Genomic DNA, 14,544 nt, shown 5'->3' on the forward strand with positions numbered 1-14,544 from the left:
GAAGGACTGTCCGCTGGGTCAGAGGGACGCGGGCCTCCCGGCCGTCCTCCAGGCTGTGTGACGTGGTGACGGCCTGGCACCTCTGGGACAAGTCGAGGGAGCCCGGGAGGACAAAACGCCCTGGAGGCAGACCGGGCTCGGCTCGGATGGGCTCTGCTGCCGTGCAGGGACTGCGCTGCGGGTTGTGCGCGGAGACCGCCCCGTGTCCACCATCCAAGCGCGGGGCGGAGAGGACGCTGACCGCGAGCAGGCCGCGCGGCCTCCCCGGCTCCGCACACGGGTTCAACACCTCGTGTCCTCACCCGCTTCTCCAGTGTGAGCCACGCTGTCAAAATCTACGGGGCTCCCAAGTCCAGAGACTGACGTACCGCGTCAGGCGCTCTCCACCCCCACACACCTGCCCTCCTCCTCCCAGGGGCCCGCCCGCTGGCGGGCTGCCCGAAGTGGGCGGCCTGTGCCCCACCGAGGCCTTGGGGTGGAGACGCGGCCGGGGCGGACCCTGACTCCACGCTTACTGGCCCTGCGACCTCAGGCAGCGACAACCCTGGGCAGTGCGGGCGCTCCCCGCTGTGGGGCTGACGCGGGGGTCAAGGGCGCGCCCATCAGGTTGCGGGGCAGCGCTGCCGGGCAGCATGTGCTCAAGCCCGCTGGCTGCTCCACCGAGGGACACGGCGGCCCTCAGACTGGACCAGTGCCGTCACAGGACGCCGTGCAGAGACAGGAGGACGCGCCCGGCCCACCTTCCAAACACTCACGCACACACACAACACGCACGTGACGCACACGCCACGAGCCTGGGACACACGGACGTCTGTACCCAGGGAGCGCCGAGTCACGATATAAACGTGCGAAGCAGCTCAGGTAGGTAACGTGGCCTGGGGCCAAGGGAGTTTGGCTGATGCGCAAGTGTACAGAACACACACAGACGTTAATATCAAACAAAGGTATCAGGAGAATTAAAAACATATATATACTAAATTAAACAAGCTGAGGTTTAGAAGCCCTTCGATTAACAAAAAAAGTCTTTCAAAGTTTATGGTAAAATTACCCATACAATTACGTTTCCAAAACCCCTCTCACTACTTTATTTTACTGAAACATTCGTTCTCTACCGTGGATGAAACCTGCAGGCTTTGGAGCGTCCCCTTCAGGAAGTGACAGCCTTGGGAATGCAGGTGGAGGAGTGACGTCCACTCCGCTGGTCATCAAGTGTGGTCACTTCGCAGATGAGGTGAGCGCCCTGCCCCGCCTTCCTTGTCCCCGTGTCACCCCGGAACACCCAGCGCGGGCCCTCCCTCTGCCAGCCGGGCCCCAACCCAGCACTGCACCAGCTCCCGCCGCGGCTCCAACTGGGGGTCTCCTCGGTGGCCCCCGCGCCCCTGCCTCCTCACCACACCTGACCTCGTCCACCTCTGCCCCCTCAGGGTCTGTCCATGGCCCCGAACCCGGCGGCCCCCTGCTCGTGTGACAAGGTGCGCCGGGACGGAGTCAGGCAAGATCCCACCGCGGGCTCTGCAGGTGGAGCCGAGAGGGGCTCCGACACGGGTGAAACAGGCCTTCGTCACCTCCCAGGTCCCGCTGCTACAGACGCGCAGAGTGTGCGTGTCACAGGATCTACGCTCACACTAGGCCCCACACAGGCTTCCGCCCCTGTGACTGACCGGAGGCTCCTCACGGTATCGGGAAGTCGGCTTCACCACTGTCACCGCTGCATCAGGAACACGGCGTCCAGGGAGCTGGCCGGCGCCCCAGGAGCTGCCCGCCAAGAACCTCCGCCACGGCCCTCCCTGCTGCCCGTCAGGCGGCACCGCTTTAGCGCGAGGAGTGGGACAGCCCCCCAGAGCGCTTGGCTTCTAACGTGTTTGGCACTGAGACGGTTCCGTGTGTTGTGGCAGGGAACACGAGCCCTGCGGTCACGGGGACCGACCAGGACGCTGGGCCCAGCCGCAGAGCCGCGTAAGTGCCTGGCCGCGGCAGGGGCGCTGGCCACGGACACAGAGGCGCCGCCCGTAGAAGCAAGCGCTTCAAGAGCGCTGACTGCGGCTTACACGCAGCATCTTTTAGGCTTAGCCGTCTTTGGGGGCGCCACGGCCAAGGAGACACTCCCATTTAGGCATCTTTCATGCGAGACTTAAGTCCCGTCAACTTCTCGGGGTTAAGAGAAGTTGGGTCCCCAGAGACCACGTCCCCCTTGGAATCACCCTTAGCTCCCTTGACAAGCCTGAACTTTCTTTCCGGTCAGCCTGTAAGTAATTCTTTAGAAGCAGCACTTTCTAAAGAATGAGTGAACAGAAAGTGATCTGCCAAAAATAAGAGTTCGAGCAGCAGATTTCAAAGTGACTATTTCTAGAACTAGTTCCCATCTCAACGCTATTTCTCGTTTCTCCTCAAAACGAATGCCTGTAGCGAGGACAGGCGACGAGGCACGGCCGGACGCCTGCAAGGAGGCAAGCCCGCAGGCCAGGCCCCGGCCCTGCCCTCCCGGCACTGCCCAGCCCCTGCCGCCAACACCCTGCTCACACGAGGCGGGCAGGCTCCGGACGGCTTTGTCCCTCTGCACAGGACTTTCCTAAGACAATTCACACCTTCCTCAGGGGACCTCCGGTGCCACCCTCCACTATCCGGGAAGCCCCACAGCTCGACACTGCTTCACCCCTGCTCCCAAGTTCCGCTGCCAAAGGCCGGGTCTGGGTGAGGCACGCAGCTCGCTGTGAGGGACTCCGCAGGGCGTGAGGGGGACGTGTGGGCGGAAGGCTGGGGCCTACCTGGCCCCTCGAAGGGCAGGAGTTTGGAGGGGACGGGGTCCGCAGCGCTCAGCGGGATCAGGTACAGGTCCTTGACGCGCCTGCTGTTGTTTGCCACGACGCCGAAGCGGCCGCGGCTGTTGAAGTAGGAGTACAGAGAGATGTAGGCCACCTCCTCCTCCTCCGTCGCGGGGTGGAAGCGGATCAGACACAGCTCCTGCAGCAAACAGAGGGCGGGGAGCATTGACCTGTGGCCGCTTCATCCTGCACCTAAGCCCCAAAAGCAGGAGGGAAGCGAGGAGAGAAGCGACCAGCTCCGATTCTGACTGTCACAACCCTGCTGCCCAACACATCAGAACAAGGAGCTGGTGAAGAGGACACAGGCCCGAGTCTCAAGACTGCTGGGTTTGATCTTGGTTTTGGAGGAACCGCTTTAAAACTACTTAGCCCCACTGTCCTCAACAAAGAGCCCACCTCCTGGGGCTCTCGTACTGATGGGGTAGTGTGTGTGCAGGGCCAGCCTGGGGCAGCGTCTGACACAGAGCTAAGTGACCACCAAGTGTGTGATGAGCTGCCCGCAGCTCCGAAACGGGAGGGCTCAACTAGACCAGGGTCGTAACCCTTCTGTGACCCCAGTGAAAACCAGAGCCCCTCCCCCAAAGAGCACTGCACACGCAGACACACAGCTGCGTCCGCATCTCAGGGGTTCACAGACTCCAGCCCGGCCGCCTCCCCCCACCTCTACTCCATCAGCTCAGACAAGAAGGGACAGAGCATCTGTATTTCTAACTCTGAACTGCACATGCGCTTTCACAAAGCTTCCACCGTCGTGCTACTCAGACACCCCTTCACAGGTTAGCCAGCTATCAACTTAAACGTTCACCTGCAAATGTCTCACGAACTAGAGACATTTCAAGTATTAACGCTCAAGATGAGAAGTCAAAGAGCGAGTCGTGTGTAAACAAACCCCTTCTTCCTTGGGTGCAGAGGTCAGACTGTGGGCAGGTACCTTAGACACTGAAGATCTGAGTTTGCCGACGTAATCCCAGACTGTCTTTGGGGCAATCCTTCCGCCGATGTGAATCGTGTCGGGCAGGTCCTAAGCGAAACAGACTCTAGATTAAATGGCCGGTGGAACCATGGCGGTCACAAAGAGACCCCAAACTACCCGAGATTCACAACTAAGAAAACTGCAACTATCCCAAACAAGGCGGCAGTAACTGTGTCAAATGCTGCTTAGTTGACTAACATCCGGGATTATGAGTGACCAAACCCAAGGGTGGTAGGAGGATAAGCTTCTGCTTAACAGAATGACATTTAGCAAAAGGTTTCACTGTTGCCTTTTATGAACATACACATATAGTAAAGATCCAGGTATGTCTCAGAAGTGACTGAGCACTCCTCGTTAAGTCTGAAATGCTAGTGCTGTTTTGTTAACTTTGAAAAATAAAAGAGCTGTCGTGTGTGCCCCTCCACACCAAGGCAGGTCACGCGTGTCTGGCCACACCTGCAGTGGGCACACGCACACCCAAGTTTTGCACAAGCTCTAGCGGAACAGAGGGAGAAGGAAGACAAGCTTCAGCTTTTTCAGAAAAGATGGAGGGTCTGATTTCTCATGGGAATTTCTGCCCCTGTCTGAGCCGCGTAACCTGCTGACTCGGCCCAGCAACCCCTATTTTGCCTTCAGAGGTGCTTGTGTGTCCACTCAGCAGGAAGGTGGTCACACGCCTGACTCCAGCGCGGGATGAGAGTGCCTGTGGAAAACACGCACGCGCGCACACGCACACACACTTCTCTCCCTCCTGGTTCTAACCTCACTGAGATAATCAAAACATCCAGAGACAGGATACGCCTTAGTGACAAACTTCGCTACACTCTGCATGTTAATAAATCCTTTCCAAATGGTGCTGAGTCGAGACAAAAAGAGGGTGGTATCTCCTTCTGGAGGGGACCGGGACTCTGAGATGCTGTAAAACAAAACCACAGAAAATACGTGAATCTTTCTCTCCGCCCAAAGAATCCCCAATATTTATTTATTTATTTAACATGTTTATAAAAGCAAAGTGAATTCCTGCAAGTTTTGATAGCTTACTTTTTCAAATTAATTACCTTAATCATAATGATATAAACACATTCTGGTCAAACAAATATAAACTATATAGGCAACAAACTGGATGGCTGTAAATTCAAATTCCAGTTTTCAAGAACTATATTTCTAAGGTGATAATTAGTCATCCTAATACTGAAGCTTTAAAAAAACGCCTTTTTAAAATAGAAAATTGAGGAGAGTTGTATTTCTGGGTGGATTTCCGAGCCAAACGACTGAATCACTCATTACTACTCCTTCTGTTCCTCTGAAAGAAAGGCCGCAGCTCGGCTGCTCTGACCACACACGGGGGCCGCACCTGATGCTTGGCGACGGCGGGACCGACAGGAGGTATCTGGGCTCGGGCGACGTGGACGGCTTGGCCAGGATGGACTTGGGCACCGTCACGGAGGTCGGCACAGGCTTCGGGGCGTCCTGTCGGGGCTCCGCTGGGTGGGCGCTGTCTGCGCGGGCTGCCGAGGGAGCCGTGCCCGTGCTCGGCCCGCCTGGTGCAGTCCTGGGGTCTCGGCCGGACACCGTGACTGTGGTGAGCACTCCGCCGCCGCCGGGGGCCGGGCAGGGGGCGCCCTCCAGGGCGGAGGGCTCGGGGCGGCCGTCCTCTGGAGGCACCGGGAGGGACCGCCCCTCCAAGTGGGCGCGAGCAGCGCTTTCCAGGTCTGGCTCCGAGGCGTTTTCGGGCAGAGTTTCTGGTGCCGCATCGTCGGCTGAGCTGAGAGCGGGCTCAGAGGCAGGCTTGTCATGCTTGGGCTTTGAGTCCTCCTTCCTGGCAGAAGTTGACCACTTTTGTTTTTGCGGAGCTGGCTCACCTTCCGACGATGGAACCTGACCTGGAGAACAGAAGGAAGGCCTTCGTGAGAAATCCCACACGTTCGAGAGCAAAGCCTGCCCACGGGTAGACACATGATCACTGCTTTAAAACAACAACACTATAAAGGTAGGGGCTCACTTCCTAAGCTTGAAGAAACGATTCTAGCCTTTCCACTGTGCAACTTGGTTCGAATGCCGCTGTCCCAAGAAGGGTCTCCACAGTCTCCCCCCAGATGTGCTCACCTGTGCAGATCTTACAGTTCAGGTCAAAGAGGTGCGCCCGGTGCTGCCCGGTCGTGTCCTGCAGCATGCTGCCGACAAGGTCCAGCAGCGGCGCCGCACTCCTCTCGGGGGCCGCCCGCACTGATTCTTGCTGTTCCTAAAGCACAAGAAGCAGAGGAGGTCATTCCTTTTCCACCCCCTCTGCAAATTAGCAGCACCCATGGAAAAAACATCTCACATGATTAAGAACCACTGAAAAAAGAGAAAAAGGACTACTGAATACAAGTACTTGAGAAGCAATACAACTACACACACTTGTGTCAGCTCAGTGCCTTGCCCAGTAATTCAGGCACCTAACAACGTCTGGAACGAGATCACCTTAGTCAATTCTCGTGAGCACTGGAAATCCTGAACGCTTACATCAGAATCTGATACTGGCGGAGAATCTTCCATATCGGGAATACTTTCCTGTTTAACGGTAGGCTTCTTAGTCTCATTATGCAATTTAGTTCTGGACTCCATCACCTAAGATGAAAAAGACAGACAAACATGAAGGCTTAGCCCTTCTTTCCCAAGGGGACTCTCTCATGCCAACAGGCTATTAATTCACTCTGGGGCGGGGTGAGGGGGCGCTGGTGTCAGGCTTCTGGCACCCGCAGCCGCCTCTCCCGTCGGCACTCACAGGCTTTGACGATCTCTCTTTCCACATGGAAAGCTCTTTGGAGACAAGTTCTTCTGGCTTCATTCTCACAAGTTTTGCCAAAGAGATTTCTTCACGCAGAACACGATGGAAGAGCCCCTGTAAACAAACATCTCTTGTTCACTCGTTCAAAACCCTCTAAGATGCTAGAGAGGATGTGGAGATAGGCAGCAAGGCAAGCCCCTGCCCCGCGGCAGGACGAGGGCCCGGAGCATCCCATCGATGCTCGGAGAACAGGGGCCCTGAGGTCGGGCAGCTGATCTCGAGAATCCCACCGCACTGACCCGGCTACAAAGACCACCTCACAGAAAACACAATCGACTGAAGAAGGTACAGTGTTAGGGACAAAGGTAGAAGAAATCCCTTCTGCCAAGGGGTTAACAAGGCAAAATGGAAAGTCAGAGTATGTGCCCTGCTTCTGAACACAGGTAAGAGGTCAAGAGGCCGATCCAGACAGTGTGGGCCCCGGCAGGCACACAGGCGCACAGGTGGCAAGGACCTCAGCAGGCGGGCGAGCGCCTGGCCCCACGGGAACAGCATGCCAGTCACCCACAGCCGCAGGGGGACCCAGTGCCCTAACCCAGGCCTGGGCAGCACCTGGCCAGGACTGCCCCTGCTCCCGACGGTCGGACACGCACCTGGTTTTTGGGGTCCTTGAGGTTGAACATGAGGCTGCGGTACTTGCTCTTGTACCGATTGTCTGTGACTCGGAACAAGTTAAACATCTCCTTCTCGATGTGTAGTGCAATTTTTCCTACTTCATTTTCTGTCATGATTAAGTCATCGCTGTCAGTGACTCTAGATGGAATGAAAAAGGACCCACGGTAACTGCTGCACTTGCATGCCATGTGGGATCTCAGCTCCCCAACCAGGGATGGAACCCCAGTGGCCCCTGCAGTGGAAGCGTGGAGTCTTAACCACTGGACCACCAGGGAAGTCCCACATGTGACATTTTTCTTAAACAGCGGGGCCATCGTGAAACCACCACCCTTTACGTGGAAAACTTTCCACTTTAACAGATAAGAAACAAAGTGGAACAGCCCACCTTTTCCACAAGATCTCCTTCAAGGAGCGTCTTATGTTTTGCCGAATTTGAGAATTTGGCTGTGACGAGGCGGGGCTCACGGGCCCCAGGCGTCCCGGGACTGGAGAGGCCAGGGGAACTGAGGTGGTCCCAGGCTTCCTGACGGCGCCCACCGAAGCAGCAGAGCTGGGGAACTTTCTGGAAGCAGACGTGGCAGCAACAGGTGCCAGCCTTGCCTGCTTGGCCGAGGGAGCGCTGCCCGAGGGGGAGGGGGCAGCCGAGAGCCATGGCCTCTTGGGGATGGTGCCCTTGAAACCCGGTGGCGACTTTTTGATGGCCGATTTGGCTGCTGCCGTGTTTGCAAGAGGAGGGGACTTCTTCGGAAGGAGATTTCTGGGCGAGGGCTGCTTGCCGCCCCCCGAGGAGCCTGGAGGGGCCACCTTCTTCGGCACCGCCGCCACCGCCGCCTTGGCCTCTGCGCGTCTGTCCTCCTTCATGGCTGCAAAGGAGAGGGGCCCGCTTAGTGAGGCAGGGGTGCAGGGGACCCTACATAGCATGTGCACCTGAAACCAGCAAACCTAATAACCAGGCATCACTGTGAGACAGATTTAAAGAGAATTTTTAAAGTAACTGTTAAACTCAGAAAAGGAGTATAAAGAGGGCTACCGGCAACATTTATGATAGTGAATATACTTTGTTTCAGAGAGAAATGCTTTATTATTAAAACTTTTACTTCAACCGATAAACCAGTAAGCTATCAAAGGCTGGATTTAAACCGTTAGCTTAGCTTGGAACTCGAAGGGCAAATTTCGCTGTATCAAGAAAAGGTACAGATTTCAAAGACCACGCTCACGGAGAGTCCCAGTGCGGTTTTTGGCGCACAGGAGCTTAGAACGTCTTTCCAGGGTGGATGAGACACATTCTCTTCGAATGCATATCCGACCCCTCCCTCGGGGGCCCTCGGGGCGCTGGAAGGTGGAAGGACCAGCACGAGGCCACCCTGGGGTGGCGGCTCAGCGGTGTCCATCGTCCTCTTGGACAAAAGTCAACTGGACAGGGTGACTTCAATAAAATATAGAATGTTTGCAGAAAACTGCAACACGGGGGGAGACCAGTTATTTTTACACTAGGAGCTGGGTGGCAGGAACGCCACCTGCTGTCATTCACGTTCCCATTCACACCCCTCTAGCTGCAGCTCGCTATTGGGTAAGACAGTAGGTTAGCACTTTTAATCCAAACAAGGATTACAGCCAAAAGCTAAAATGAGAATCTTTATGCCAGTACTTCGCACGGACTGATTACGCTTAATCCTGTATCAGACCATGAGAATTACAGTCAGAGGCAAGCAAGGAGGTTCATCCGAAGACCAGTCCCTCGGTCTTCGGGGCATGCGGCCCAGCAGAGGTACATGGGGAGCCGTGACTGAGAGCAGGGGCGTGTTCCCAGATGGCCCTGCTCAGGCCCACCGCCCAGAATGTCTGGGACCCAGGGCAGAACGGGGGTGGGGGGGGCAGGCAGGTCCAGGGAGCAAGCCAGGAGAGCACAGGGACACCACCTAGGGCCACGTCACACAGGACCGACGGAGAAGCCACCTCCCCAGGCGCAGGCTTTTCTCAAACTACCCACGGCGCAGTGAGCCCCCAGATGCTAAATGGGAGACTTCGAGATGCTCTAGCAGCCTTCCGATTTTATGCAGGGGTTGAAGACCCACCAGTTCCAGTCAGCTGCCAGTGCTTCTTGCAACTGTCCTAGTGAAGCAGGGAGAAAATCTGAAGTCCGGGGGGAGAGGTGAGACCCTGTCTACAAGTAAGGCCTGACCCCACAAGAGCCCCCAAGGCGTTCAGAGCCTACACCGTGTGTGACCATCCTGGCGAAGGGCCAGAGCGCTGCCCTCAGGACTGCCTTCCTCCAGCACTGGTCAGGCCAGTTCAGCCAAAGGTATTAAAAGCCCAGGGACCGCAAGTTTTTTCCATTTCATAGTACAGGTGAAATTATCTAATTTTACAAAGTTTGCAACAGCGCCACACACATCCAAAACTTAGAACCGTGTTAGAAGTACTTCATTGTCATCAAGCAACACCTGACTGCAAATCTCCTATTTTCATCTCACAGAGACCCCCCGACCTCACATCCCCTCGTCCACGCTGTCCCAATCACTGGCCCCACGTGTGCCGGCGCCCCCGGGCTATGCCGTCCAGGCTTCCCCAAGACCACCCGCTGCCCGCTGAGCAGCCCGCTCGTGCTCCACATCCGCCCTGCTGGCTGTCACCCATGTCCCGTCAGCAAGTCACAGCTAACTGTCTAACAAAGTAGGAACTGGGGACGTCACAAGAACTAAGACTAAGAACTACGTTTCTACGTATATTATTTCATCAGCTCAAATCCATATTCCTAAGGCGCGACCATATCTCAGTACATGGAAACTTATCTTTACCAGCTCAGCCTTGGCTAACAGGGTCCACAGCACCTGATCTGGGGGGGGGGGGACTGCTAGAGCTTAGATTAAATGAAATGGACAGAGGCCCCTCTTCTTGGGGGAAGGAACGAGAGCGGAGTGGAGCAGGACGCGGTGCTAGCTGTGACTGCCAGCAGGGGATGAAGGAACAAACCCGTCAGGATTAAAATCGAGTCCTAAAACCAGCTCAGTCACTGACTTTTTACAAACTTTGCTGAGATTATTTTAGTAGCACACTTTTAAGCAACGCTAAAAAGCTGGCCTAAGGTCCTTCCAGAATTCTCAATGAGGCGCCCATGATGGGGCCGCAAATCTTATGTGACATTTACATTGTTTCAAGTGACAAGTCCTGTTGACTTCGAAAACATTCACTCCCTAAGATCAACGCTTCTACTGGTCTACTGGTCTAACCGGTGTTTTCTCTCATTCAGGGAAAACAGAAACCAGGAGCTTATTTTTAGGACATTCACAGTACAGGTGATTAAAGTGACCTGCTATCCAAGAGTGGTAACAGTATATGAACATAATCTATTTAAAAAGCAGGGGATGGCTTTCCTTAACCATTATGCTGCTCTTTTATAAAATCAGCTGCTTCTGGCTTCTAAAAGTCAACTTTCATTATCCCTCACCTGCGTCTCAGAGCGTATGTAAGTATGATTACATAAATAAAAAATTGGTAAAACGTGGAAACTGGTGGACCCCAACAGCAAGTCAGCTCTATCCCTCTTCTACTTTAAGGAAAAATGCTCAAAACAGAAAACAGTTGCATCTGGTCCCACCGTCAGCTGGATGTGGGTCAGCTGCTGCTGGAATGACAGTGACACCGTGTAGTGCCAAAGTGTCTGACAGTGACAGAAGCATTAGTTCTGAGAAGAGCTAAAATCAGATTTGCAAATTCTTCATCCAAATTCCCTTTTAACTGTATTATGTGTATACGTTCACAGAAGGGCAAGGCGTAACTGACCAACCGACCACGAAGCACCAGTTCTAGAACAGGAAAGCAGCACACCCCCGTGGTAGAGTGGCTCTGGCAGTGGCAGGCCCCCAGCGCTGCCAGCTCGAGGCAGGGTGACCACTTGCCCATCTGCTGGACAGAGACGGCCTCCTGGGAGTGTGCACCCAGTCTGGGCCATCCCGGGGGCTGCCTGTGGGGAAAAGAGTGGCCCAAGTTCCAGGCCAGGTGCTATCTTGGGGAGCAGATGCAGGAGGAAAGGCTGGCTGGTGGCCAGGCCACCGCCCCAGATGACGTCGTTTCTGCTGGGTCTGGCCATTGGTTTATAGTGGAAACGAGTTGTTTGTGGTGAAGCCCGGTAGGAACCAGGCAGGCCGGGGCACTCAGGGACCAGCAACACTCTAATTGGCTAACTTCCCAGTAAGCACGAAACTGGGGGCCTTGTCACACGGCAAGGTGGGCCGTGGCGCTATGGCATCGCTGGCCACTGGGTGGCACTGGTGGGCCTTGGCGGGGGCAGGAGGAAGCGGGAGTGGAAGCCGCGCTGCTCCGAGCACAGTGCCGCCCAGCAGGACGGGGAACCAGCGCCGGGCAGGAGCCGAGTCGCGCAGCATCGCGCGGCCCCCGCCCAGTGACAGCTAGCTGAGCGACAGCCGTTGCCGGGGTGGCCCCTCACAGGGACCAGTGAGAAACCCTGAGGGACGGTCACTGCTTTATACCTTTTGTCCTGCCCCAAAGAGGTGCCAAGTTACCCTAAAAATTCCCAGATAGGAGGCTTTCAGTCACACTGACACGGTGGGGGGTTGGGGGGGGGAGACACTACTCAGAATGATTGGCTGTAAATGCCAAAGGAATCAAAGAGCTTCTGATGTGACCAGGCGCCAAGCCAGGCCACGTGGTGCAGGTCGGAGCGTCCCCTCCCCACCCCATTCCCACAGGGCCCCAGATCCACCCAGGCTCAGAGGTGAGGCCGAGGCAGCTACCGCCACGAGGACCGGGCGAGGACCGGGTATGGGGACCCGCCAGGGCTCCGAGGACACAGCGGAGCGGCAGCAGGGGTTGGGGGAGTGGACTCAGCTCACTGTGACGACAGCTCTATTTTCAGCTCAGCCTGACACGTGTACGAGGACGTTTCTCATTTCAACTTTGTTTCTTGGCTGTCAAGACTTTTCCTAGTGTGAAAATTCAAGGAGCAAGAGAGAACCATTTTGCTTTTGTGCCTTTGCTTAAATATTTTGCAGTGAATTATTCCTGTAGAAGTAAAGTTATGCTTACACAGAAACAGAGAGAATCCCCACCGAAGACTTGAGAGGCCTGATCTCCATCTCTGGGGCCCTCCCGCCAGCTGCTCTCCATTGCTAGGGGTCTGTATGTGGGTCCACAGCCAAACTGCCATGATCTGGGGCTATACAAAGCTTGTCCAGATTGACTTTTTTCTTACTGATGTGCAGTATTTGAGCGACTTACACCTCAAGAGAGAGGTGCATAGAACTGGCCATAACAAGCTTGCAAAAAACCAAGTACAACTCTGGAGGCAAATGGACCCTTCCTTGTTTTCAGAGTTTCACAGATTTTGAAAACCAGAACACAATTCATGTTGGACTGGTAATATATGAAAAAAATGGTCACATCATCCCTCAGCATGAACCACAAGAAGGAAACGGGGCCGAGGCTGTGTGAGGCGGGTGCTCCGCTCTCCTGTCTACGCCAGCTGGACTGCTGCGGACTGGCCACCAGACCTGAGACTCAGCTGCGAGTAGAGCTGCTGCTTTCCCTCACCTCCAAAACCCGCCAGCAGGCACTTTCACCACTTTGACAAGGTTCAACTTTAACTGTTATCTGTGCCTGCATCACCTGCTATTTCAGGCAACATGATGGGGCCGGGGGCGTGTTAAGACTCTGGGGCGTATGGCCCGCGGCACCTGCTGACCCCAGCAGGTTAAGCGGCCGTTACCTTTGTGCTCGTCTTGCTGACGCCTCCAGGTGCACAGCAACGCCCCGACCTCCGCTGACAGAAATCAAAGTGAAACCCTTCTTATCCATCTTCCAGGTTTACTTCCTTAACTTTCAGAAGGTAAGACTATGACTACGTGCACGGTGATGTGCAACACGCAAAAAATCAAAAACATTACTTTACAGCTTCAAATATACCTGAGACTCCTACACCGTGTGGGAGGGTTTACAGCTGCATCTTCAGAAAGAACCCTTGGGACTTGATGTCACCTAAGGGACTCTGCCGCGGGACCATCTGTGAACAGTGCCACAGGAGATGCAGAGTCCCAGAGGCTACACGAAGGCCAAAGAGCAGGTGAGGTGAGCAGGAGCAATCCTGCTAGAAACTTCTACCCCCCCACCCCCGCCCCGCTGAAGCACAAGAACTAAGGGGGGCAGCCAGGGTACATCTGAGGGTCTCTGTCAGAAAAAGTACATGTACATGCGAAACCTTCCCTGTACTAATTTTCTGAACAGTTGGCTATTTAAAAAAAACCTGTAAAAAGTAAAACACTTAAATACGAGAGAATGTCAATGACCAAGAAAATTTCAGCTATTTGGATAACTTTCAAAACAGCTGTCAAGGTAAATCCTTATCAGGACAAGTTTTGGTTCTCTCTCCAAATGGCGGGAGGAGATTGGTGAGATGTACAAGGCTGCTTTGTCCCCACCCACATTTTTTTGCCACTGAAGATCTGGAAGAAACAGATAAAAACAGCTCGTGCAGCTGATAAAACATGCCTCTCCGAGCGTTCCATTTCTACCAAACACCCCTGGGTCCCAGGCGCCGCCCCCCCATCTCACTGTGGGGACTTGTCTTCTCTTACTACCTGTGACGCGTGCTCCCAGAACCCACACCACCAATCCCTGGGAAACCCGCATCCCCAGATCCACTTCGCCACAGCACGGGGACCGGACATGTGGCACACGGGGACCAGGGGGCAATGCTTGCATTGGGGCAGGATGCTAACGTATCACTGGACCTGGGTGCACAGGTTCTGCCAGGGGTCCCCATTTCAATTCTCAAAGCTATATGAAACTGCAGAAATCTGATTTTCCAGTCAAAATTTGTTCAGGTCCCCAGAGTTTTAAGTCATCTCAGGGCCATTTAGGGAGCCCCAAACATGGGGAAATGTGCCTATGCCTGTCACAATTCCACTTCCAAACCCTAACAAACCAGGGACACTTTAGAAGAACATTTTCAGCCCTCTTCGTGCCTGTGCCTGGACAGAAATGAGAGGCGATGAAGAGGAAATGAAGAGGAACCATGAGGAGAAGTAACAGTGACCTGGGGGGAAATAAAATAGCAATTGTTTCCATAAGTTACACTGTTTTTGTTTTCAGAAACTCTGAAAAACAACTAAAAAAAAAAAAAAACTCATCAGAGAACAAGTACATGTTAATCCCATCACCCTGAGGACCTGAAGGATCTACTGACTGTCCCACGAGAGAAGCAGGTCAGAGCCTCTGTGTAGCAAGGTCTTGCCCACGATGCTCACGAAGGGCTGCCCTGAACCCACAACCCAAGGCCAGTGCCAATG

General features: G+C 54.7%; 1 protein-coding gene across 2 annotated transcripts in view; it reads right to left on the reverse strand.

Moving 5' to 3' along the window:
• DIDO1 (death inducer-obliterator 1) overlaps positions 1-14,544 on the reverse strand; it is a 54,088-nt gene that overhangs the window by 11,752 nt on the left and 27,792 nt on the right. For both annotated transcript variants that reach the window (XM_057530272.1, XM_057530273.1), the window contains exons 8-16: positions 7,626-8,103; positions 7,219-7,378; positions 6,563-6,679; positions 6,301-6,405; positions 5,902-6,037; positions 5,150-5,678; positions 4,558-4,711; positions 3,754-3,843; positions 2,766-2,961 (exon numbers count right to left, since the gene is read on the reverse strand). In XM_057530272.1, the coding sequence (XP_057386255.1) occupies positions 2,766-2,961; positions 3,754-3,843; positions 4,558-4,711; positions 5,150-5,678; positions 5,902-6,037; positions 6,301-6,405; positions 6,563-6,679; positions 7,219-7,378; positions 7,626-8,103 (1,965 nt within the window). The remainder of the gene's footprint in view (positions 1-2,765; positions 2,962-3,753; positions 3,844-4,557; positions 4,712-5,149; positions 5,679-5,901; positions 6,038-6,300; positions 6,406-6,562; positions 6,680-7,218; positions 7,379-7,625; positions 8,104-14,544) is intronic.

Source organism: Balaenoptera acutorostrata, chromosome 15 (genome assembly GCF_949987535.1).
Source record: "Balaenoptera acutorostrata chromosome 15, mBalAcu1.1, whole genome shotgun sequence".
Lineage (NCBI taxonomy): Eukaryota > Metazoa > Chordata > Mammalia > Artiodactyla > Balaenopteridae > Balaenoptera > Balaenoptera acutorostrata.